Source organism: Dermacentor variabilis, chromosome 10, assembly GCF_050947875.1.
Source record: "Dermacentor variabilis isolate Ectoservices chromosome 10, ASM5094787v1, whole genome shotgun sequence".
NCBI lineage: Eukaryota > Metazoa > Arthropoda > Arachnida > Ixodida > Ixodidae > Dermacentor > Dermacentor variabilis.
Genome location: NC_134577.1, coordinates 20,297,917 through 20,325,650, shown reverse-complemented (window position 1 = coordinate 20,325,650; position 27,734 = coordinate 20,297,917). Strand labels below are relative to the sequence as shown.

The window sequence follows — 27,734 nt, the reverse complement described above, 5'->3', positions numbered from 1 at the left end:
AACGAGTTTAGAAATTTTGGGGGATTTACTTTTGAGGGCCAGTCCACAGAGAACTGTCACATTATTACGGCCGACTATTAGGGAGGCAAAGTCAAGAGCTCAATTGGTTTTTCTCTATTAGTTCTGCCTTTGAGGTTTCATGAATCATGATACCTGCACTATAAACTACAGTATTGCTTCAAATGCCACTTACCACTTTGGTTCCCTTGCCAAATTCATCCATAATGACAAGTGACTTCCCACTTCTTTCTTGGAAGATGTGAGACATCTAAAAGTAATTTGGGAATCAAAAAAAAAAAAAAAAGGAATGTCCATGCATAAAATTACTCTGAGCCTAAGAAAGCAAACAAGTGGGGGAAGGGGTGCACAGTATAATTTATGTTCAGAATAGGAGTAGACAAATGCAGAAGCTAAGGGCTTTCAGATTGCTTCAGATTGGTTTCTGTGAACCAAGCTAACGGTAAAAAAAAAATTCAAAAGTGCACAGCATGGTGTAAAGCAAGGGGCAAACTTTAATATTGCAATTGTACATGTGTACAACTACAATGGTAAGTTAATTGCCATATAACTGAAAAGCACCCTTTGCTGCGCCATATCAGCCTAAATCACAAGATTCAAGAACGTATTGACAGTGTTCATATCAGTGCATATCAGCAGAATCTGAGACTAAGTTGGTGGAGTGATTTGCTATAAAGTTTTGAGTCAAAAATGCTTTTTTTACAAACACGTTTACAAGTGGTAGTTTGTTCACACCTGCTTGAAAAAGGAAGGCATCAGAGATGCCTTAGGCTGCAGATGCCAGCTCAAATCTGTATCGGGTGGAAGGTAGTGTGTAAATATGCACACACACGCGCACACACACGCGCGCACACACACACACACACACACACTGTACACACAGACTTGGTTCGTCAAGCGGTGAGTGCAGACGATAAAGCAGTGAACTTGGCAGACGGCTTTCAAATGAACAGTGCCTGAACCCTCCATTTTGGAGTAGTGGCAGTCTGGCTGATGAATGTGTTGCCTTTTTCTTCAAACGAAATGCTCCCAAAAGTTTGAGTGGAATTGTAATTGCTACCTACAATACTAAGCCCAGAGAAGTATACCCCAGACTTCCGTCAAATCGACTACGATTAATTCGTTTTTTTTTATTAATTTGATCCCGACCAAAGGTCCCGGCTGCTGCCTGTGCATTTCGAGGGGCCCTGCCTTTCATTATTTCGATCCTAAAATTGGCCTCCGTCAGAGAATTCGAACTTGACCCATCAGCATGCATGTGCTTGACCCATATGGTAACCAAAATAGTGACTCATTTAGTGGTAGCGTCTGTCGCGGCGGATCTTACGGGGACAGTGAATGCATTGAACACGCGTCGTCTCCCGTCGAAAACGCCTATTTTCGGCCTGCCCTGGGAAGCTTTTCAAGCAATAACCGTAGCTCACAATGTCTCATTAAAGTATGTACTCAAATCTAACGTGTACCTTTCTTTTGGTCAAGCAAATTGGACCGAGAATTGCCTGCATGGTGCAATCAGACACGAAACCAAAACCCCCTTCGAGGTGTTCGTGTGCTTTAGCACTTAACACGCCTGTATTGCGGCGAAGCTGGCTTTAAAATATCCTGCAGAGAAGCTGACTTTAAATATCGGGTGCACGTCAAATTTCAACTTTTTTTTTGCAAGCTTTATTGTCCTTTCTACATTGGGTTTTTACTTTGGACCCATAGAAAGTGGGCTCACGTTCGAGTCAGGGTCATGTTAGAATCAGGCAAATACTGCCAAGTGAATCAGCGGTGCATTTTGGCATTTCTTTCTGCATTGTGTTTAATTTGACCCGTCGGGTCATTCGATCAATTTTGTCAATCCCATCAGGATCAAATTAACGGGAGCCGACTGTGCATACATTCTGCCTTAGGAACCCATTTGCCAGATGTCACCACCTTGTTTAGAGCTCATTGCTGGATGAAGACATCTTCCAGAGATCTGTTACTAATTACCAAGTCCTATGCCAACTGCAGTTATGCTTATGCTAGCAATGATCTTGTTACTTCCTCAAATTCTCTGCTTTGCTAAACCACACTTCCCTTTCCTTGCTCCACAGTCTTACAATCCTTGCCCCACAAACATGAGACCACCTGTTATCTGCTGTATGAGTTACAAGACCATAACATCTGGTATGTCTGGCAACGATTCTGTACTAGCAGGTATGGTACCAAGGCAGTACCAGACTTGCCTAACAGAAACATTTGTGACTTATCAAATGTGTCACGCAGGTGGGCATTATTTCAAATACCTTTTGGCTTGTCCTTAGAACACGTCAACAAGCACAACAATTTCTTTAACTGAGCTCTCCACCCTGGTTAAAAGTGCTGGCTGCACCATGTACCTGATTGAGTTGCATCCCAAAGGATGACAACCCATGCAGCAGTGACTCCTCCAAGTACATGCAAGTGAGAATGGAATCCACAGCGCCAATCTGTGCGGACTCAGCCGGGACAAAGCTTCCGATGTGAGCCATGTAAACTATCAAAGCAACCTGTGAAAAGATAGATATCGAAGCCTTATGGACTCTCGTGTACTGAGCACTGTTATACTCTACAAGTAAAGAAGCTCATTAATGTCATGCAAACATTCTGTCTGGACTTTGACCTTGACACATAGTAAGCATATTTCTAGGGCGCAAAGACAACATATATTTTCTTGCACATAACTTGCACCAAACAAGTGTTCCCCAGGCCTGTACAAACTATAGATTGTACATTATACATTGTACTAACTATACATTGTAGATAGTCTCTTCATGCACTGATATCACAGTATCTTTTTTTTTTTCTTAAAGACCTCATTTAAATCACAGCCACGACAACAGATTGCAGTTTCAGCACATTTGTGCTTGGCCATCTCACGCATGACATTGCTGTGACATCCAGCAGAAGCAGCTAACATAATTTGAACGGCATTTTACATGCCGCATGTTTGTCTTTCACATGACATTTTTTTAACCAGTTGACAATGTATTACACAAATTACAGCTGAGTATGCACTGGTTTGTGGCGATTTGTACCATCCCATTGCATGTTGCAGGAGTAGTTTCAGGGTAGAATGATCTCACAAACAGTGGAATCGGCTTCTAGTCTTTGTCAAGGTGAGATTAAGTTTCTTTACAGCCCATGGCCGACGACAATGCTGAGTGCACAGAGGCAATGTGTTAAAATTTATGCTATATTACCCAACTGTCAGGTGCAAATATGTCAAGTTTTGGAAAAGGTCCCTTCTTGAGAAAGTTTCATTAAGTTTACAGAATGTGGCGTCCATGTGAGAACTCTTTACAAGAACGTTGCATATGAAAACAAACTATTTCGCATATAGATTACTTGAAGATCATGTCCAGCCACTTGAAAAAATATGGCTGACACAAAGCACAGGGTAAAACAATGAAAGAAGTGAGCCCACTAAACGATGACACACTGACACCGAGAGCAAACAGCCCGCTATCTACCTTCCAACTAATTTTACTGAAACGCTTCGCATAGGTATATTGTTCAAACTTGCAGCACAGCTTCAATCGAAAGTGATTTATGCAACACATTTTAAATATCCTAACTTTCATCAGTGCTTTTGCTTTTGATGCACTACTACTCACTTAAAACCAATTTAGGTAGGGCTGTGCAAATATCAAAATTTTCAAATATGAATCATATCAATCAATAGGTGTCCTCTGTTTTTAGAACCTATCACCACATTGGAAAAGTTGTTTCAGCACTCCTAGAATTGAAGAATAGCACCTCATGCAATGCAGACAAAATACAGATACATTTGGTTAAGCATGTCATTCATGCCATTTTGGTACCTCTCGAATATATTAATAATCTATGCATAGAAACTGCCACTTTTTCACAAAAAGATGCGAATAGCAAGAGTTGTGGCTCTTCATAAAAAAAAGGTAACAAGAGCATCTTAGGTAATTATAGGCCTATTAGCATTCTTCCAGTGTTCACAAAACTTGTCGAAAAGTTCATTCTAACATTATTCAAATGGTTTTTAGACAAACAAAGTGCTATTGCCGACACTCAGTATGGCTTCAGAAGAACCAATCAACAGAACTGGCACTGCTACACCAAAAAGAATATATAGTAAGTAATTTTCAGCACAAGCAGATGGTACTAGGGACATCTCCAGATTTTACAAAAGCATTTGACTGCACAAAACATAATATTTTGTTTAAAAAGTTTTAGTATTATGCAAAAGAAGCAACATGTTACTTTCAATGATGTCCTACTTGTCATGCAGGCAGCAATATGTACAATTGAATAAATACAAGTCAACAATGCGAAATGTCTTATGAGGCTTACCTCGAGGGAGGGAGTATTCTAGGCCCACTATTGTGCACACTAAATATTAATGACATTGTTTGCACGAACTCTAATTCTAGTTTTATCATTTATGCTGACAATACAACCTTGCTCCTTTCTGGAGATTCCGGCAGAGATCTAACAATTAATGCAAATATTTGGCTGGTACAGCAAAATGTTTGGTTGCATGAAATTCATGAAATGAAGCTAGAAGGTTGCATGAAAATTCACTTACAGTTAATTTCGATAAACCCCGAAATAATAAGTGCAGTGAACTTGGTTCTTCATCTTATAATTCACAGAAAATTGAATGCATAATGTCATACAACTCATTCAGGGTAATATTCTCAGAAAATATGCAATAGAATGACCACAAAACCATATAGCATTGAAATCTTATCAAGCCATAGGTTTCATGTCATGTTATAGAGATATTTTGCCACAAACAACAAAGTTGTTACTGCATTATGCTTTAGTCTGATCTCATATGAATTAATATAGACCACTGCTATGGGGGACTACTACACAAACCAACCTTCGAAAACTAGCTGTCCTTGAGGAACATGTTCTTTGCATTGTTTTTCATTTACCCTGGAGACACTTGACAAAACAAGTCATTAGAGACCAAGGAATTATAACCATATTTAACTTGCACACATTTAAGTTATTACGCACAAACAGAAATGAACAAAAGAGGCACTTGAAAAATATTTGTCACTTAGCTCTGCTGTATTTGTATGAATGGCTGTACCCACACTGTTACAAACCAGTGTTCGTCTTGTCCACTTCTCTTGTGTACTGTCTGCACGCCTCACCTTTTTTGCATAATACTACAAACCACACTGGTTCTTACCAGCAGTCAGAACAAAATATGGATACCAAAAATTACCACTAGCATTAAACAAATTATATGAGGCACACATTATTATAGACAGCATCAGTAACTCAGCCGTGCACGAATTCTTTTATTTTATAAGGTTAGCCACATCAGTGTCCCTTTGTTAAGTATTGTCACCTTGTAGCGACATTGAAGAACAAAATTGTGAATCACAAAATTAACTACTTATCGGGCGAACTTGTGACCCCGAAAGCAAGTGACACTCGAAGCATGACAGTGGCGAGCACAGTCCGCGATCGGCGAAATCTGATCAGTGCGGCAAGCATGTCAGCTTTTATACATGACTAGTTGAAAGTTCCAGTGTAATCGCTGGTGCCCGCATGCCTTCCATAAATTACTATACAAGTTGTGTCACGCATACTATCACATTACAAAAGATTTGGTTACAACACAGACAATGGATAGAACTATAAATAACATTCAAGAAACTTTCGATACACGCAGGCATGTTCTGCAACAAGTGATCACATTTAAAATTTGTTAGCCAATGAAAAGCAGTGACTCGAGAAGGATGAACAAGTACACGTGCCAATATAATCAGTCCAAAATGTTATTAATCTCCTTTATAAACAATGTTCTTACCAATGCTCTGCTTTTCAACTATAAGCTAGCCATATGTCTTCTTCGTCTTCTTTTTTCTTTTTGTCAAGTATGCCAGCTGATATGCAGTTTCCTTTTTCATTATTATCGTATACTGCGCAATTTCAGCTGAATTTACTTTGTTATTCACAGAGAGAACGCCAATTGCCACCTGCTGCTGCCTGCTGCAAAGGGGGTGGAAACCACTTCAAGCAGCTTTTTTTTCCTATCTTGTCTATCTTAATATATTGATGAAAATAAATAGTGTTGTATCCTACATACGAATCTTTAACATATAATACTGATTTGAATATGGAATAGTGACATGCAGATGCATTTACAGCAAGTTTCTTCAACATTAGAACACTGCAATTATGTAGCGAACAGTAAAAAAAAAAAAAAAAAAAAAAAAAGAAGGAAAACTAGTAAGCCAATACAGTAAAGTCCTGTCTATTTGACCATTGTTAATTTGTAAAATTGTGTAATTCACACAATCTGCCTGGTCTTGCCAACAAGTGTGTTATTGTACAGCATCGAATGCCTGTCAACTCAGAGGCATTTGCCTTTGTGACAGCTGTTACTTAGTGCATTTGTTGTCAAGCAATAAGCTCAAGACGGATGGAGAACGCTGAAAAAGTAACGAAAAATTAGCGAAGTAGAAGTTGTGCTAGCAACCAACCAAAACGAAGTGTAGCATTCGCTACAATGATTGTCTAGAAAAAAACTACGAAAACACTTCAAACGTTTGAAGGTTGAGCACCCATTACGAATTAGCAGGCTCGAACACAGTGCATTTTTCTTTTCCTCATTTTTTATGTCACATGCATGCCGTACGGTACGCATGGCAAGCCCTTTCTATACTGTTTCCTTCAGTCTGAGACATGCTACTCAATGTTGTTGAAATAATTCATTTGCAAAAATATAATGCAGCTACGAATATAACACTGGGTGTGAAATGGTAGGCAGTACTTAAATTGTGGGAAGTACACACACACACACACACACACACACACACACACACACACACACACACACACACACACACACACATGCACGCATACACACACACACATGCACTCATACACACACACACACCATGTTATATGTGTGTATATATATATATATAAGCACACACACACGTATATATATATATATATATATATATATATATATATATATATATATATATATATATATATATATATATATATATATATATATATATATATATATATATATATAACCTGAACAAAGAATGCACAATGCACATGTGATCGTATGTTTACATAACAGCACCTTTTTAGCTCAGTGTGATGCATGCGAGCGTCATGGTAACGCCCATCGCAAGTTGCCCATCACTTACTGGCAACGTTACCATAGTGAAAATGCACAGGCGGGCACCGCAGCAGTGGACTGGCCAATTGGACCTGTATTCCTTAGAAAAACTTTCTTATTCCAGTTGGACTCATTTTAACAGTCACATCTGCTCCCTTTCGTTGCGCTAAGTTGTGCCCCCACTCTTCGTAAACCCGTGCTACATGCCAACGAGAGGTTGGCTTTCCCAAAAAGCTTTTCCCATAGCTTGGTTGTCTGATGGTTGAGCTTAAATTAAAGTGCTAAATTTCGGCATGACAGGAGCATGCTATGTACACAAGATCGAGCAGCCCTTCACAGGTCAGGTAAAAACAAATGCAAAATGTTCTGTATGTTAAATATAGATTTGTTTTGAATAGTTGGCTTTTGAATTGAATATGAATATTAAAAATATAATATTCAACTGATATTTCAAATTTTCAAATATTTGTGCACCCATAAATTTAGCCAAAGTGAAATTTCGTTGCAGTTCGCCTTTCCTTGTAGAGCTTGAAGACCTGCTTAAAAATATTATGGAACGTCTGGTTAGTTAACTTACACCTCTTTACGGCAAATGGCAGAAGCCATTTTATATTTCTAATTGCACAGTTACTGTCACATAGATTACATTGAACAAGAGATACAAAGCCATTCAACACAAGTCGTAAGCACTACCATACGCTGTCACATGAAAAAAGAAGTATGCAGGTGGGTACGTAATGTACAAAAAAACTGTTGACTTTGTGAACTTTTGTCATAGAGTTAACAGAACTCAGATGGCCGATGGACAAGCAAGAAGCATGGTCATCCACCATCAAATCAAATGACAAAGCTTACAATCAGACCCTATTTACTGGGTGTAGTCCAGTGCTTAAAATCAGGGGGGGGGGGGGGGGGGCGGCCCGGGGGACCCGGGCACCTCTTCCATTTTTTAAGGAGGGGCTCGAACCTCCTCTGGCAGGTCAACTGTAGCACTGCAGAACCCATTCGATAAGCGCTGGAAGTTATTTTATTGCCAGTAGTACCATTTGCAGGGCAGTTAAATTTCTCCAAATTTTCGAATAATGACTTAATCACGATTTGTGGGTTGATATATACACATATACAAGCATGCGTGAGTACATGCGCACTATATTGGTCACCACCCTGTGAGCTCCCACCCCCCACTGAAGGGAGACTTTGCAATGTAGGTTAACCAATGGTCCTCTTGACAACTCAAAGAGATTACTAAAATAAAACAGTATATGCACAACAGTACCAAGGGATGTTCAGCTGGTGAAGCAAGGGAGTATTCATCAGTCCAGCATTTGCTTATCCTCAGGTGAATGCACACACAAACCTGCTTGAGGTAGATGCTCTTCCCACAGTTGTTGGGACCAGTGATGACCTTGATCTTAGAGTGAGGGCCACCACTGGAGAATGTGTTTGGCACAAAGCTGTTGCCTGCACTCTCAACCAGAGGATGCCTGCACGAAATAAAATAGAGCTACGGGGCTGTTATCATGACGAGCGAAAGAAAATACACTGGCATTAATAGCCAACCTATATTTATCGCAGCGTATTTCAAGCCTCCGCATCACAATGCATTTGACTTGGTGTGTTCTTCTTTCTTTTTTCCCCAGTACTTTAGGTTTGGTGTTTAGTTCACACTGTGTGTTGGCTATTTGGTGGCCACTTCAAAAGGTGCAATGAGTTCATACTGGCACACAAACATTTCTTATTGTTTCCTGGTGACCATTTTTCACCAGCTAACTACTGTTATAAAGATATTGCTCAGCACAAGCTGTGCCTACATGCATCGAACTTTCATGAATGTTGTTGTGGATTCTATAGAGAAAAAATCTTGTTTAATCAGATTGCATGCACAAAGTGAGTGGGAGAGTACATTCTGGAAAGTATGCGAGTGCCAGCGATAAAACTGGAATGTACACTTAGTTGTGTACAAAATAGCTGACGCACTTGAACCACAGACGATGATCAATGACTGTGTTCATCACTATCATTGCGCCTTGAGTGTAAATTGTTTTTCTGGGCACAAGTTCGCCTAATAACGAGTTAGATTCGTCACTCAACAATTTGGAACATCCCTGCTCTGCACCGCCACCGCACTGCGACAATACAGTTCTCGACGACTTCTCACAGGCACTGTGCTCTGTGCCACCTACGCTGCCGAAGTCTTGGCTAATATTGGCCACCACCATTTGATAAGCTTGTGCGAATATTAATTTCTTGGTTCAAAGCGTCGTCCAAATGAATAGTAATAAGTGTTGACTAATTTCAAAGCGAATAGTTGGAATAGTAGTGGGATTTGCATACAACCTTGACATAAGAGCAAGATATTAACAAAACTAAACAAAGTTGGTTCTTTGCTTGCAAAACAGTAAACAATTTCATCTCTGTTTTCAAAGTGCCGTTATCACTAGAACAATATTTTTGTGCAGAAATGCAAGTTCGACAATTCTGACAACTCCAGCTACACACAAAATTTGTTTGGAGGCTTTTGCTTACTGTTGTGCTTCAGTCTACTTAATATATAGTGATGGTTGAGGCTGCAGGAGCATTTCACGCTTGCCCGCTGTGTGTCATTGCGATTCTGTGATTTGTGACCTTGACTGCACAACAGTGAGTTTATGTTGCGCTGCACAAATTCAGCTTTATGCTTTCCGTGTACATGCGAGCTTAACAAGTTCTTCAAGAGCACAGACACACATTTTTGATTAAATTTAACAGTAAAATCTGATTGCGAGTCATATGCGAATTTCAACTTGGGGTGTCTTTTTACAGCAGCACGGTCCCCACCGATGTGAAACCACCTTTAGGCCAAAGTTCTATGCCGTCAGCGTCACCAGAGAGGTGGGAAACAGAGTAGCTGGCTGAAAATATGACGTTGGCAATTTGTGCATCTGAAATTGGGGGCTGCCTTTACAGAGATTCAGGTGTTGCATGCAGTTATTCCCGTGTACGCGCATATTTTTAAATTTTTTTCGGGTAGGTGTAATTAGAGGTGCAGCTTATACGTGGAAAAATATGTAGATTAATTTGTTTCAAACTTTTCTAAACTTCGAATACTGAAATTCAAGTCAAAGCGAATATCGAATAGCATATTATTCGTATGGATATTCGAAAACATAGAATATTCGCACAAGCCTGCTACTTGCCCTTCAACATCTTGCAGTGCCTGGCAAGATGTTTTTGCTGAGCCCCTACATAAATGCACTTTATTTTCGCTACTTCCTTCAATAATGAATACACTGCAGACAATACATAGCAAGCATATAGCAAGCAGGCTAACACTTTATTTCAAGGTACCAGGTGTAGCCGGCTGTGACTTGTGACATGCAAATATTTCAAGGCACTTCCAGGAAGGTTATTTTTCACTCATTGGTGCATACAGTCAAACCTGATTACAACGAACACTGGTACAGCAAATTATGCTCTATATCAAACAGGCAAAACATCTTAAGCGATATTCAAGCGAAGAAAATCCACTAAAACAGAATGAACAACATTAGACATATTGAAAATTTAGCGTATCACCCCCGACTACTTCTTCATTTTTCTGCATGTGCTTTTTTTTAACATGACTTGTTCCATTCATGCAGTCGAGCATGCTTGTCAGCATGTTCGGATTGAATCTGCTAACATGCAATACTACACAGCCCGATGAAAAGGTAGACCCTATCGGAGTTGCTGCGTTACATGTGCTGTTGCGAGAGATAGGTCACCCCGGGGTGTTTCAGCACTGTCACGTGGCTTTGTTTTATTCAGGTGTAATGGGCTCCTTATAGAAGCTCGATATATCAGAGTTCAGACAGATCCAAATTACTTGATATATCAAACTACCCTAGTGCACGAACTTGTTCATTATCACAGAGTTTGACTATATCTTACCTTCCGTTATTGATGATAATGGCAGTTTCGCTATTGAGGATGGGCCGCACGTAGTTGTGCTCACGTGCGACGAGAGCAAGGGAGAGCAGTCTGAAAATTTGAAGGGTAATGACTGTTGGGTTTAACATATTAAACGTATGCCTAGGCTACCAGAAAATCTGCAGTAAAAGGCTCCAAATTATTTTTAAGTACCACGCGTTCTTCAATCTGCACCTACATCTCAGCGCACCATCTGCATACTGGCCCCAACAGAATGTGGCTGTCATGAGAAAGAATTGCTGCAACATTGCAAACTGAACAGCTGAACCCACCGGCCACTGCACAAATACGGAAATGCTAATTTAAAAAACAAAACATCCAGAGTGCTGCGTAAGCAGCATGTACCGTATGTGTTACTTCAAATGTACATCAGTCAAGAAATATTTATGTGGCAGGCACCTTATTAGGTCTTGCTACATTCTTATAAGGTTTGACCATGCAGAGGAGGCACAATCAGAATTTCAGAAGGTGGCTGATACGGTTTTACAGTGATGCGATCACAGTGCATTTGAGCATGCTCGTTATGTAAGCAAGCTACGGTAAAAATAACTGAAAACTATACTTTGCAACTTAGTGAAACCATGTTTTACCAAAAGTGTGGCACACCACTTCCAAGTGCATTCAGTTGAACATGGTACAGTGATTGCATGTATTGCACAGTCATCATAAGTCACTTGAATTTAATGCTTGCCACCTTTGTAATTAACAAGTATGGTTACACAACTTTGTCAACAAATTCTTAAACAGTCGCATTTCAATTCCTCAATGCCTCTGACATTTTTTTATCTGCTTAAGATAGCGTCAACCGTGGCACTTACTTGCTCAGCAAATCACTGTATTTTCCCTATTCGAAAATGAAACTGAATATAAAAGTGACAAGCTATCAGTGACACTAAAATTTCTACAATCCAATCCAATACACATGTCCCTACAGATGTGTGAGCAGCAGTAGATCTGTGCCTGTATGAGTTTATTAGGACATAATATATTCCAGAAACTATACATAGGCTGCCATGGTGCACAGAGCATTTAAAAAAATATAGTATTTTAAACGTCACAGATGGCATCAAAAAGGTCAGCATCTGGACAGTTGACAGTGATATGCAATCCTTTGACAGTGACAATGAGTAACGCCCAGTCTACTGTTGCTCGGATACAATAAATTTTCCTTTTAACAGCGAAAGTAAATTGACGTAACCCTCACTCTCATCGAGAAACTGTTAAGTAAATAATCAAGGGCATTGCATCTATAATGAATTATGAAAATCGGGATGTGTGTTACAATCAAGGACATAAAATGTTTTTATTTCTGGCTGTAAAAAAATTGGGTGCATGTTTCAATAAAGATCACGCCAGAATCAAGTACTTGAAACAACTAAAAACTCCATTGGAATGAAGCAGCTTCGAAATAAATAGTACATGGTACTTTGAAAACATAGTGGACAAAACAAAATTTTGAGACTTGCATGAAATAACTGCAGTACAGGGTGGTTGCTGCAAAACAAGCGAAAGCAAATGGCAACATACGCATCGAGTTCCCCACAGACGGAGACGGCCTCCAGGAATGACTCTGCAACCTCGAGGATCATGTTCTGAACTTTGTGCATGATCTCTGTTTCCCTGTCTGCATAGCGACCAGATAAGGTTAGCCATAGCCATTAGAGAGCATTTTAATTGACATTACAATGTTCTGCCACAATATACAGCTACCATGCATGCGTGGAAATAATCTTTGCACAGTTTGCTGATAGGTGAAAAAAAACCTCACTTAAATGAAGGTGATTGTCTTGTTTCTTGTGTTTGTTTTGAGTTAACTTGAGTTGTTTCATAGCAATCGCAACAGATAATTCAGTTCCTTTTATTGAACTACATAATAAAACAGCAGGTAAAATTGAGTGCTATCATAGTCTGAAGTATTACAGTTATCATATAAGTATAAAGTATCATAACTTGAAAGGACCTTGCCTGGAAATTTGTTGAAATGCTATCTATAAAGTTAGTGCCAAGGCAATAATCATTTTAAAGACACAGTGCAATATAATGAACTACCAGACACATACCAATTATCTCATAAAGAGTATCACCCAAGAGCCCATCCAGAGCTGCGAATAAAAAATTCATGCTGTAGGCCACACAAACAAGGAAGGATTTCTAGGCAAGGAAAAGCAAACAATGCCAACTCACTCTTCATTGTTCCTGTCTTAAAGTAACTTTTGTTGTCACACGAAAACTGCAATGAAGTGAGAGAAGTGAATGCATACGTCTCCTCATTGCCTTGCAAGTAGTAATGCTTTTAAAGCGCACAGCATAGTACGATACCATACTGCATAGTGTATCAAATAAGTTACAATTATTAGCTAAAGTAAAAAAGCAAGGCAACATCAGCTGCAATGATGTGTTGCATTCGCATACCATGAACTGGAGACCAGGCTCGTGAGTTCCTGGTGCACCTTGGGCAATAGTGAGCAGATAGCCAATCTAAATTAAAGGAGATGGGGGATTGTTTAACGTGACGAAGAGCATGCTCTGGATGAAATTAACACTGTTGGCTTCATTACACAAGCTTGAGGTGAACTCTGCAGACTGCACATGTTTGTGGAGTAAGGCGGGTCATGTGGAAAGTTGGACTGAATGCAGAAAGGCACTCGAGCAAAACATCTACAATAATAAATTTCACACTAAACAGACATTCAGTGTGTTTGCAGACTCATGTCTGACATTGAGACAACGGCAGCAGTAGATGGCATTTGCATTAGGTGGCATTAGAACACGAAGAACTAAATAAGAAGGCTTATCATAGCAGGCCCTTAATATTACTTCCCATTAGCACATCACTGCTGTGTGCCAACAGTGCCTGTACACTACACAGTGACAACTGTATTTTTCCATATTCAGCCAAGTGCCTTGGTCGAATTACGGTACACAGAAATACTACATGAAAACAAAATAGTAACATATACAGTGGTTACTAAGCAAGAAAAAAGGTCGCTGCAATAAAACCAACAGAAAATCAATAACATCAGCATCACAGAAACCACACTAATAGCCAAATAGCCATGACAATGAACTCATGAACTGCAGGAACTAGACTAATATTTCAGTAATAAATTGTTTTATGGGAGAAGGAATTCGCAAGAAAGGTTTATTCTGCACTTATATTCCCACATATTATGCTTCATACCATTGCAGTTTATCACCCACAGCCCTCGTGCTGGGAATTAATTAAAAAATGTGCAGTAATAGTCTGTACAAGATGTTCTGAAACAAAGTGCGACTAAAAAGTGCTTATCAAGAAAAGAACTACTAGGTTATGCACAAGTGTTGCTACACAGTGCCCCAAGCAATGCCATGTTCATTAGTCAAAATTCAGCCTCACTGGCCAAAACTCAAACTTGGAACACTAGCTCCACAGAAAACTCTGCAACTTTGGATGGCAGGAGCTAGAGGTTTTGCTATGTTTTGATGCAACTGTACTCTGAAACCACTGTCCATCATCTTACTCACTCAAAGAAAAAAAAGAAAAAAAGGAAAATCGTGCAACACTTGTGGAAGTTACAAAGCTTACAGAAAGTCTCTAGAGTGCAAGAGATGTGGAATGTTTTGGCAGCACTTATAGATTGCAGAGTTGTGTTCAAATCATCGAAAGGCATTGAAATATCATTTGCTGCATCTCACGCTGTAACATGCTTTCAGTGAGGTCCTACATTTATCAAACAATTGCACCAGCATGGAACGTAGCTAATCATTTGGCATTGTGCCAGTGAAATGCAAATATATGCAATGTAGGTGGTGAACTGTGTAACACTAAAGAAAGCCACGTAGTTAATTTTGTCACACTCACTACTAGCTGACTTTAGCCAATCAATGGGTACCAAAAGTGATACCCTCAATATTGATAGTTCGGGAATACAGCCCTAAAGCACACAGTGTGATTGCAGATAAGTGCATCATAGAGTAACACACTTCATTTGTTCAAAGACCAATGGCAACAAAATTTTACTTTGACTAAATGAGTTCAAAGTGAGCAGTATATTCTATTGAAGCAATGTTCGCAAAGTTGCAGGGTTGGTAATTGTCCAATTTTCTTATTAACAGTCTTCAAATGGCATCTAAGAAGATTACACAAGCACTTGCTGTTTAGTGTATACGACGCAAATCTCAGACCGTTGCCTCTGAAGTTTTTAGCACAGCAAAAATGTTACCTCATCTCAGAGGCAACCACACTGGATGTCACCATTCCAGGTTCTGAGCCACTTACAGCAACCAGCAATGGCAGCATTTTATTTTATTTATTTATTTTTTGCCTGTTAAGATATCAAAAATGTCTACCATTGCAAGATCCTTGTGACACATCCACATGTATTTCAAAAACAAATTTTTCATGCAGTCTGCTCTATAGATTTACACTATACGAGTCTAGGCTATTTATGCAATCCGAAATTTCATAGCAGTTTGGCAGCAAGACAGCACAGAGGCTCAAAATGCATCCTCTGTTGAAACAAAATGTCACAGCCTTGTCCGAAAGGCAAAGCACTGATAGCCTTAGCAAGTACTAGACAACTACATGAAATAAAGTTTGTAGTCTTATCGGCACTACAAACTGCAGTAAAGATTCACTTACTAATTAAATAAACAAAGCAGGGTGCGATGCACGCACAGGCAAACATGAACAAATCTCACTCGATGACTGCAAACACTCGCTGCCATAACACTGGCGTGACGAAGAGTGCCAGCCTCAGGGAGCAATCGCTTCAGGCTGCCTCTTGCTCCAATGCGTGTCAGACACTTGACATTATGCTACCTCCAAATTCAGCGCTATGTGCACGAGAAGACAGCACATATGAGGTGACCAGATCTCGGCTCGCCCAACCTTTCCACCCGCTGCTGATTACCTCCAAGATAGAGCGCGTGACCCATGTATGGACTCCGCCCCACGACCAGCCATGCGCAGCCACAGCCAGGGCAGAGGAGAAGGTGTGCGCTCACCCCCGCACCCCAGTACGCATTTGATCACGTGACCTCCAGCACCGGGCATTCGGGAGGACAGCACGCATTAAGCCACCATCCTCCTCGGCTCACCCTCGTGCGCTTTCCCTCACACCCACAGCAAACAATGCGCGAGGCATGATCTTGTCACACTTGGACTTTACATGGAATCTCACGCCTACGGCGAAAATTTGCTTGGAATTTACATATAAATGCTATCGAAATAAAACACAAAAGCCAGATGCCCATTAAAACCCAGTACCTGTGGCAGGTAAACAACCTGGCAATCTGTGATCTCAGGGTCCAATTTCTCCAGCTCTCCATAAGCAATGCGAGTCAACAGGTCGGGAAGGCCATTGTAGACACGCTTCTCTGAAAGATACGGAGGCTTCAACAAAGTGCACTATTAAAGTCTGCAAGCATTGCACCCCTTAATAGAAACATCACACTTACTCTCGTCAAGTGTGCTGTCAATGCCCCTGTTGACAACAAACCGCTCTGCGGCCTGCGACTCTGCAAAGTCAAGCTGGGGTGAAACAAAAAGAAGGCCAGTTGAATTTTGATGCCACTAACATGGAATCATGCAGCATCATCCACCATTGACAGTGCTGGTTACTGTTAAATGAAACATTAATTATTTTTGCCACAAATTTTGAAGACACTTCTCAAGACAGGCTAAGCACAGGATTTTCATTGAATGAATACAAGTAATGAATACAACATCATACTACTTGGCTTGAATTCTGCTATTGTGACATATGCTCTAAAGTTACTAATTACAGAGTTAATTAGTACAGTTTTGTTAATTAGCTAACATCCCTATGCATTTTGCCTGGCACGTAGTGTCTGCCGTATCAATCCAGCTGATGTGACCAAACTGTGACATCTACCACAGGAGATCTTTAATAAGTCTATTTTCCATAAAATAGATAACCAGGTATAATGCACAAATTGCACCTTCACTTGTACTAAACTGAACATCTAAAAATTCATCGGAAATGTTTCACTTCAGCTGGATTACTTCTTCGACAAGACATTGTGCTTATCTGGGTATGTTTTTATGTTTTCAGAGACCTATTTATCTGTCACATAACACCATAGCCAGTAAAGAAGCACCCAGCCTGTATAAAGCCAGTAACACAAATGCAGGTGAGCTTGGAAGTGCACTCACATAGTCTAGTCGTTGTAGTTTTTGACATTTTAATTTATGTTGATAGTACATGTGATTTTTCGTGTATTTAGAATGAAGTATTTAAAATGTTGCACTTTTACCAGTAATACAACGGGGTGACAAGAGAGCTGGCACAATATTATGTAGAGTAAGTCTTGCAATGTTTCGTGCTCACAATTTCCTTTTGAAAGAAGGATACTTTATCCAGATACAACTCTAGTTCAAGTTGGACTGGCACTTTTTGGTGGGGAAGTGGAGAATATAGATTTTTCTTAATTCTATCCTGCCTCTCACTTCATACCACTGGCTTCGTTTCAATTCTTTAGCCTTGGTGCTGGTTTACAGATAAACTGCAAAGCACGGCGTCAGCCAATCATAGCGTGACAATCAGTCACAGAGTCTGGCAGCTCAAGTTCTCTAAGCTCAGTATTCTTCTGTGCCATACCATCAGCAGTGGCTGAAAGGTAAAATCTTAGATCGCCAACTTGCAAGCCCCGAGTTTGAACTCTTGCAGGGCACTGGGATTATTTTCTTTGTCTTTTAAATTCCTTGCAAAGCACTTTGAGATTCCTGCAACATACACCGGCAAGCACTGACAACTACGGCAAGCTTCAAGATGACTAGAAGAGCAAGCCCCTAATAGCTATTGCTGTAGAAAGTGCAGCGCAACTGGATGATGCTGTCCATGTGCCTAAATTACTGGGTTTTGCATGCCAGAACCACAATCTGATAACGACGATGAGTAAAACGAGAACAAGGTGAAAGCAAAAGCCTGCTTTCATCTTGTTCTCGCTTTTCTCATCATCTTAAATTTTCATCTCCCGCCTTCTTCGTGTTTAATGTGATAATGAGGCACACTGTACTGGGGGACTGGATCACAGCTCACGCTTTGCTTTAGCCAAGTATGCCAATGACAGTGAGCTTGGCAACCTACTGTTTTCTTGATGAGGGCAGTGATTCTGAGAAGGTCCTCGACTTGTAGAGATGTCATCTGCACAGAAAATGATGCAACACAACAGTGAAACAAGGGCCCTGCCATCCCCACGAGACTAAAGTGACACAGTAGCGGTGGCAGGCCAGCAGCAACGCACTCACCTTCACAAGGATGTCGATGCTGCTTTCAGACGAAAGGCTGGAGTGGCAAATGCCGATGAGGGCCACAACATTTACAAAAGTCTGCAACAGAAAAGAAAGGAAAGGTGTTTTCTATCGTTACAAAAGCTGCTTGATGTTATGTTATTTGAAGTTTATTATTATCATTCTTATGAAAGTCGAAGAGATCTTCTACCCTTGTTTGAAGGTTCAAGGAAACATATTTTTAAAATATTACCACTTGGTACATAGCAACATGTCCAATCGCAAAAAGAATGCATAAAATTACAAACATGATTAACACAGAAAAATAATATTATTTCACAAATGCAAGTGTGCATGAGAATTTAACTCTTTTGTAACAGCGCCTATAGAAATCGATCAATTCAATCCTAGTATTTCTACGCATTGTTATAGATTTCTGTTGCAATTCTTCTACTAGCAACACAATGCAACCTCTCAAATGATGACTGAACTTTAGCTATTTTTCAGATTTCACAATTTTGGTAGATCGGGGAGTCTATAAAACTTCAACTGGAGGTACCGCCGAGATTAGCCTCCAGTGCTCCTAGCACTCGTTCAATAAAAAGACACAAAATTGGCACTATGGTCGACTCTGCAACATAATTTTTAAGTGACAGCAGCAGTGAAGACACAGAAGCTTCTCTCAGGTTGACAATTTTCTGATCCTATATACAGGCTGTTTTAATGATGTCTCATACAATGGTAATGCTCATGAGTACGTGTTATTTTGATAATTGTATTTGACTATTATCAAATGCAACTTTATGTTATTCCCCGTGGGCTGCTTTTATCCATCAGAGCTTCAACAGTGCGTGCTCAAATTACTATGAGCAATCTTTCCCGTCATGTGGAGTTTTCATTCACACAAGAGAATGCAGTCGATTTCAGACCAACCTTCAACTGAACCTTCACTGGCTATCTAAGCTCTTATTAGTCATTACTGTTCACTACTAAGCATCTTTAATCATTTGTAATCAATTGTGGTCATTACATGCTATTGTTAGACAAGTTAATCATATCATAGTCATCAGTAGTCCTTAGAAGTAATTTCAGTGATTAGTAATTACTGCTCATTACTAAGAATTTTTAGTCAATTCTAACCAATTGTAGTCATTACAAGTTGTCGTTAAACATATTGGTCATTTCATAGTCATTACACGTCATTTCAGTCATTATTGCTCATTAGTAAGCATTTTTAGTCATTTGTAATCAATTGTGGTCTTACAAGGCTTCGTTAGACATATTGGTCATTTCGTAGTCATTAGTAGTCATTTTAGTCATTACTACACATTACTAGATATTTCTAGTCATTTCTAATCAATTGTGGTCATTACAAGCCATTGTTAGACATATTGGTCATTTCAAAGTCATTAGTGGTCATTACTAGTCATTATTAACCTTTACCAATCTATATCATAACGTTATCATTCACTAACTGTCACTACCAATAATTTTTTATTCTTTAATCTGTCTTCATATGGCGTGACAACGCTTAGGCGGACACTCCGGCGGTCATGTCTGCCAACACAAACTTCACCATGAGCCTAGAAAGGCATTCGCCTTAATAGAATGTTAAAACATAAAAGCACTCAAAATGAGCACATTTCTCATGGTAACGAAAGAGTCATGAGACTACTTTAAAGACACATTAAATTTGCTTTTAAGTTTGATGATCAGCTACAAAGTTCCAGATGAGAGCATTGGCAAGTTCTAACTATATTCTGTTGGATGACTTTCTGGCCCAAGGAAAATTAAAACATGTATTGCACACAGCATAAATATATTGAAGTGTAATGGATCATTATGCACCATTGTTGAATGCATCAGTCGAGCTATTTCTAATACACATGCGTCAAGTCCGATGGAAGCAGGTGAATATACTCAAATAAAGGTCTGCGGCATTTTGCTGTTGTGTTTAACATTTTGAAGCTGCACATTTGGCTATGGGGAATGGCATAGCCACAGATTAATTTTGGCCACCTGTTGTTCTTCAAAAATGTACTCACATATTTTTGACTCTTCACTCTTTTGCATTAAAAGAAGGTCCGGGACCTCTACACCCCAGAAAAAATACTGGCAAGCCTCTGAGCACCCTAACAATTTAATGCAACAGCTTTTCTACAGCCCCAATTTCGGTTTTATTTCTACTGTATCGTGACATCATGACGCAGAAAGTGGTCATGGGGGGAGACGGATATTGTGACATTTTGACACTCGCTGGGTCATCCGCTACGCTACTGAGCGAGCCAAAGCGAGTGTTAAAACATCACAATGTCCTGTTTCAACATGACCACCTTCTGCATCGTGACGTCACGACACAGTAGAAATGAAACTAAAACTGGCTGTAGGAAAGCTATTATAATAAATTATTTAGGGTGCTCTGAGGTTTGCAAGTATTTTTTTCTGGGTTTTAGAAGATTGGGATCTTCATTAAGAGGAAGGTTTAGCTTGAGGGCACCTATCTAAATACATGGAAATGCAAAAATAGTTTCTTTTTTTTCAGCAACCACTGCTCCGAATATGATGTGGTTTGTTGCATCTAAAAGAAAATGTTAACTCTAGTATCCGTTAGAAGTGGATTTTTTGTTTAGACTGGCAGTTCTTTATAAAAATTCTTGAATACAGCAATATTTTGAAAAATGTAACTATGTAGTTCCCAACTCTAACTCAGAATTGAAACACAATGTTACAATTCTGAAAACTACACATAATAATACATTTAAAGCCAGAAAAATTGATACATTATACACTGCTCTGGAATATACTAATTTGTGAGTAAGACTTTTGCAAAACCACTGTAAACTTAACAACAAATTCACATAAGCTGCAAGTTCATATATTAAATTCACTAACGAGCTATTCACATACATAGACAATGGTTTCCAGATTAATAGTATCGTTATTGACTTTGCCAAAGCCTTTGATCGCATTCTCGATTGATAGCCAAACTATCATCATTACACTTAGACAGCCTTACAATATCATAGATAAGGAACTTCCTCACATCCCGCAAACTGTTTACGTTTACTGACAATCATTCATCTTCCTTGACCAATGTGTCATCTGGTGTACCTCAAGGTAGTGTGCAGGCTCCGCTATTGTTTCTCATCTACATAAATGATTTGCCGCGCAACATAACATCAGCAATCAGATTATTTGTTGACGATTGCGTAGTTTATCGCCCAACTAAGACCCCCGGCGACCACATTGCTCTTCAGTAAGATCTAGATCAAATTACGAACTGGTGCACGCTATGGCAAATGTCACTAAATACAGAAAAATGCAAATTAATTATCATCAGCCAAAAGAAAAACTCTCTTTACACTTACTCACTTAATAACAATGCTGTCACTGTCACCACCTTGTACAAATATCTAGGTATCCATATTACAACAAACTCATCATGAAAGGTACATATAATACATGTTACAGCAAAAGCATCTAGCACACTTGGTTACCTAAAACGAAACCTGCGTGAAACCCCTTCAGCCACTCGTGAAATAGCATACAGAACCTTTGTTCGTCCTCAGCTCGAATTCACTTCCGCCATCTGGTCACCACATCAGGAATATTTAATAAATTCTCTCGAATCTATTCAAAACCGTGCCGCACGTTTCATCGCGAAATATTACAGTACGCATTTTAGCGTTACTGCTATAAAGAAATCACTATCACTACCATCTCTTGAATCTAGAAGGATGATAGCTCTGCTTTGCTTACTGCACAAAATCACTCATAGTTAACATGCAACTACATTGCCCCTTTCCCGCCCATTTCGCACATCTCGATGCTTATATAACGCATACAGTTTCACACGTGTGTTTGGCCACACAAATGCATTTAACAAATCTGCATTACCTCTGGCAGTAGCAGCTTGGAACCATCTTCCAAGCCACATTGTTGAAATTAATAACCTGGAATCATTTAGAGAAACATTTTAAAAAATGATTCCGTAGTCATGTGCACACGTTGTTTCATTGGTACCATGCGACTTAACTGTCGTCATTCTCGTTTCTTGCAAGCAGTTTATAGGTATACATGTGTTTTGCAGTTCTTTGCCAGGAGTTCGATGAGCCATGCGCATTTCTGATTGTCCAGAGTGTCAATTGTTGTTGTTCTTCATTTCCTTACTGTTAGACGGCGTCTTTTTCGTCTCTCTTTTTTTTTCGATTGTTTGATTTATTGTTAGTTATGTTCTCCTGTTTTCGCTACATGTTGTTTCTTTTACCCCCCTCACGCAATACTCCAGTTGGAGCCTGTGAGGTATGTGTATAAATAAATAAAATAAATAAATAAATAAATAAATAAATAAGTAAGTAAATAAATTTGCCCGCTTTAGATATTCTAACAGATGCAGTTTACAGATATGCAATATTTGTTTCTGATGCTGAGTTACTTATTTGTAATCATGCTTCTATTTTTTTCAAACTTACAAATTACGAGCAATCCATTTTTTTAAATTTGAAACCCTATACCAAGGTTGTGCTGGCTACAGTCACTAGAATTTAACTTTCTCTCTCAAATGCAACAAATGTAATTTAGATCGGTCCAGCGGCTGTCTCATAAAAGCATTTGCGTATTTTACATGTATTTGAATAAGCAGCATCGGAGTTATGTTCGGGCCGAACCCCGATGGGTGCAACTCTAATAAAAGGAAGCTAAGGATAAAATTAAAAAGAACTATGTGGTCCTCATTTTCGCCTTGCACAATTCTACCTAAATGAAATTGAGAGTTACATTCTATTCGGTAGTTTATACAGTGCCCAAAGGAATAACCCCTGCAGTCTATACTCTAATGTTTAGTCTTTTTTTTTTGCTTTTGAGCGACATTATAATTTGCAGAATTAACGTGAAATAAACACATCACGCAGCCAATTAATACATACGGAAATATGGCCATCAACATGGCTGTACAGGAATGCTGCACTAAGGTACCCCACTTAGGTGTCCTTTGAATGCAAAATTTACAGTTGAAAAATCTGTAGGGGTGTGCAATTTTCGAAACTTTTGAATATCGAATCAAATAGTATCCCATTTGATTCAGTCTTTGAATTGAGTAGCCACTTTTCGTAAGTGCGAATATTTCTGGAATACTTTTTGTAAATTTGAGACTGTCAACAACACTCAGGTAAACATAAATTTGGAGCAAAAGTATGGCACAATATCACCCCGCAGGTATCAAAAATGACAAACATGAGACATGAGTGTAGACATAAAACACGAGAACCTGCACAGAGGAGCACGCTATGTCACTTAGGCAGCCATACTTTACAGTCTGTACAGTGATCATTCGCACTTCTTGACGAACACTGTGCATGTGAAGAAACTACTTGTTCACTTCTAATGATCGATTTGAGCTTTTTATTAACAACGCTTCATCACACAGAGTCACACTATGTAATGACAGGAACTTGCTTGTTTGGAACATTGTTTTCAATTGTGATAATGACTGCTCATCATTCAAAAACTATTCGAAAAGTATTCCATATTTGATTGATTCACTTCTTGTGCTATTTGACTTGTATTCGATTCGGTTTCAGAAATCACTATTCGCACACCCCTAAAAGTTTGTGCTCGTCCAAGGGGGAATGTAACAATATTTCCCTACAAGAAACTTCCTCCAAATTGCACATTTCTGTGGAACTTATTTGAGCAAGGCATCAAGAACAACCATTTTGCCAAACACACAAGTATTGGTTGCAAATATGGCTAATCCATGCTTATGCTTTATATATGCGGCTGGTACCATATGCCATGCGAGACACCCCCAAGTTGTTTCCATAAAACGATATTGTCTTTGTTACCTACTGTGTGATCTTCCTCATTGTGAATCTCCCACATACAAAGGAGATTCTCAAGCCTTAAGTCACTAGCTGCTTCTTATTTAACCATTTACCAGAAAACTGTCATGTCATCACGCACACACCTGCTTTGAGAGAAGGATTGTTTTACACTGCACTTTTATGAGGAGTGCAAGGGGGGAGGGGGGTGAAGACAGCAGCAATACACAAACACAGTCCTGTTGGTTCCTCCAGTGTTTGTCTCCAATGCATTATTCGTCTAAACCAAAATGGATTACTCAACAAGTCCAACTTGTAACATCTTCAAAGCACTACTCCCATGACATTTGAGGTCACTGTGATGCATGCGTAACACCCAGTATTGCCAAAATGGGTAACCATTCTAACAGAGTGCATTATAGTGTATCAGGAGGCTGATTTCACACCTTGTAGAATGCCTTCCATTCATTGACAGTGGCAGCTGCTTTGCTCATCCGCATGAGAATCCCCTACCAAAAGAAACAAAAGAAAGAAAACAGTGTTAATATTATTTTTGCAGTAAGCTCTATTCTGCAAAAACAAAGGCCTAGACATTTGAAGGTTGTAATCATGGAGCACTAGCAGTGTTTAACCATTTAAGAAGCAGGATTGAACAAATACACTGACTAGACTGTTCACACAAACAGCGCTGACATTCACTGAAGCTTACTGAGAGAATGCATACGAGTTTGCCACAAAAAGATTGCTGAAAGAGCTTGAACCCATGTCCTCAAGTAACGGAAGCATTGCTACATAATGTTCTTTATCACTGTGAATCCTGTGTACAGTGCTCAGCGATTGAAACGCGATACTCGAACAGCATGGCAGCCGGTGATCCTTGCGCCACCGGTGATTCTTGCGCCACCGGTGATTCTTGCGCCACCGGTGAGCACTGGGTGATCACTGAGGGGGCCCAATTGCGTCATGATGACTCTTGTTTTCATGTGACACGAAAGTGCACAAGCTCAATGTCCCCAGCAACCAACAGTGCCACAAAAAAGTGCCGGTCGCCATGCTGCCTGGGTATTGCATTTCAATCGCTGAGTCCTGTATTCATATTATACCTTGAATTGCGACTTATGTTTTCCAGTCTTGGTGACTGGATCTATTTTCGTCCCATTTGCATCTTTCTGATCATAACAATCTTCAGCTGGCAGAAAGCACTTTGCGTGTGACCCTCCAATCTGTCTCTGTCCTCACTGTTCCTTTCCATAAATTCAGTACGGTTGAAACTGTTGTGGGTTCATACAAGTGCACGGCAATTTCTTGCAATTTGTCTTTTCTGCATATAGTCTTGCCCCCAAGAAAACAGAGAGTTACTGACTATTGCATGCAGCATGTACAATAGTTAACTGAAGCAGACATACCGACACATCCTTGACGTTCGCCAAGCACTCTCGCAAGCTGCTGACAATGGGTTGGTTGTGTGGAACAGTGAAATAGGCGACAGTAGCCTGCCGTGACTGGAGTATGCTTAGATCTCTTGTGGGTCGGCAGAAGAGCTTTCTGGTGGCCAATACAAGCAACAAAGGTTACTGTATTCCACAAAGCCAGGAGCTTCTAGGAAGTCTTTCCAGCCCACTCCAGCACACAAGAACTGATTTTTATTTTATTAATAATAGCAAAGCTTAAGAATCACAACCTCACAGCTGTTGAAATGAAGAACCCACACTTTGGTTCTTATGTCTTTAGGTGGCAGAGTATATAGACAGTGCTATCAGAAGCTAATGCCACTTGTAATATAAATGCATCTTTATACTAAAATATGTTTCCGGAAGAGATGTGCACACTTTTGTTACATCTATACATCAGATATATGAAGTTTGTCTCGCTTAATAACTAAAGACTGCTCTGAGAAACAAAGCATGGTAGAGCAGATAGTGCATGAAAGAAGTGAAAAAGATCAGTACAAAGTATGCCCGACAACATTGCTACAGCGCTTGCTAAAAGTAATAATTAGTGCCACCCTATCCAAAATAAAGTGGCACCTCAATGATAATCTCAGCTAGGCACCTTTTCTTTTTTGTCATCTTATATCCCATGAAATCACGAATTCGTCATTTTGCAACTTCAAGCAATTACTACTTTTCTGCACTGAAGTTTTGTGAAAGCTCAACAATCAGGATGGCCATATCCTTGAGCAAAGCAGCAATGCCCTAATGCGCGACTAGCTTGATTGATTCACTAAGATGCAACAATTTTCCTAGTTTGCAATAATCCAGTAATAAACAGTGCTTAGTGTAACTGTACTAGTACGCACCAACCTCATACAAGTACCTCATACAAGTAGGTCATCCAAGTACTTTCAGGTTCTGCTATAATTCTTTAACATTGCTTTTAGTATAGATTAAGATGCTTTTGGCACTTCCTTGCTTTGTCATTTCGTCTCATGAAAGATTTCAGATAGCTAGCTGGACAAACAACATGACAAAACAATTCTCAGTGAACTCCTTACCTCAGCTCCCTTGCTCCAACCTTTGACCTGCAGTGGTTGAATAACCCTGTGAGAAAAAAAAAAAAAGGCAAGTTAAAGTGATCATGCTCTCGAATGCCCAGTGTGGAACTTTTTCCAAGAATAGAGCTTTCATAGGCGAGATAAAATTACATATACGAGCTCCCATGATGACTGTAACATTATACTCAATTACTGATACTAAAAATATTAATCTTATTGCACTCCAGCACGAAATAAAATGCAGTTGATCGAAATTATAAATAGATTTTGGTACAAAACTGCTTCCTCATGCAGTATCCTCATGGCACGTTGCCCATCACTACTGCGCTGCAGAAGTAAGACTTCTATTACCACAGTACATGCATTGCCTATCAAGTACACAACAGAGTGTAGTAGTCATAAGTGTCCCTTTAAGCAATACCATGATCAGAGTACTACAGTGCCTCACCAAACAAGGAAAGACCTTCCTTGCCAGCAATGCCAAACTTGTAGACAGAAGGGTGCCACTCCTCCTTGAATATCTGCAGGCAGCTGTTGGTTGTAAGAAAGATGAAAGGCACAGTTGCCAGCGAAACAAATGGGAGAGTGTGGCACTTGAATTAAGACTAACTAGTCATAAACTGTTTCACCTTACCTGAGTGTTGTTTGGCTGATGCGAATGCGATCTTTCCTAAAAGAAAATTTTGTACTGAGAAACTCTTGAGATTTATTTGTTTATTTATTTTCAATACTGCCAGTCTCTTTCCAAGACCATAGCAGGTGGGCGTACAGATTGTACGTGCAAGTATAATAATACATCAGCACCACACAGCAAAACAGAAAGAGGAATCCAATGCAGTGACAGTCATCACAAACGTATGAGAGCTAAAGTTAGACACAGTTAATTTCCTTAATGATAATTAGGAATGAAATGCCGAGCTGAAATTTTATGAACAACACACTTGTAACGCTCATAACTTATACGCACTTAAAATAGAAATCATATACAAAGCAGATGTTTTTAACCTCAGATAACACAAAGTGACCAACAGCAAAAGATAACAGAAATTATACGTGAAATGGAGTGGTACACAGGCA

General features: G+C 39.6%; 1 protein-coding gene across 1 annotated transcript; it reads right to left on the bottom strand.

Annotated features, from left to right (window-relative positions):
• Positions 1-27,734, bottom strand: LOC142560083 (mutS protein homolog 5-like). The gene is made up of 17 exons (XM_075671883.1): positions 27,292-27,734; positions 27,106-27,188; positions 26,658-26,703; positions 25,570-25,708; positions 24,610-24,672; positions 18,363-18,443; positions 18,202-18,258; positions 16,550-16,622; positions 16,359-16,468; positions 13,523-13,588; positions 13,295-13,340; positions 13,171-13,212; positions 12,638-12,734; positions 11,072-11,161; positions 8,520-8,646; positions 2,385-2,534; positions 1-268 (listed from the first exon to the last, which is right to left on the bottom strand). The coding sequence occupies exons 5-17, from the start codon at positions 24,661-24,663 to the stop codon at positions 179-181; spliced, it is 1,083 nt and encodes a 360-aa protein (XP_075527998.1). The 5' UTR covers positions 24,664-24,672; positions 25,570-25,708; positions 26,658-26,703; positions 27,106-27,188; positions 27,292-27,734; the 3' UTR covers positions 1-178.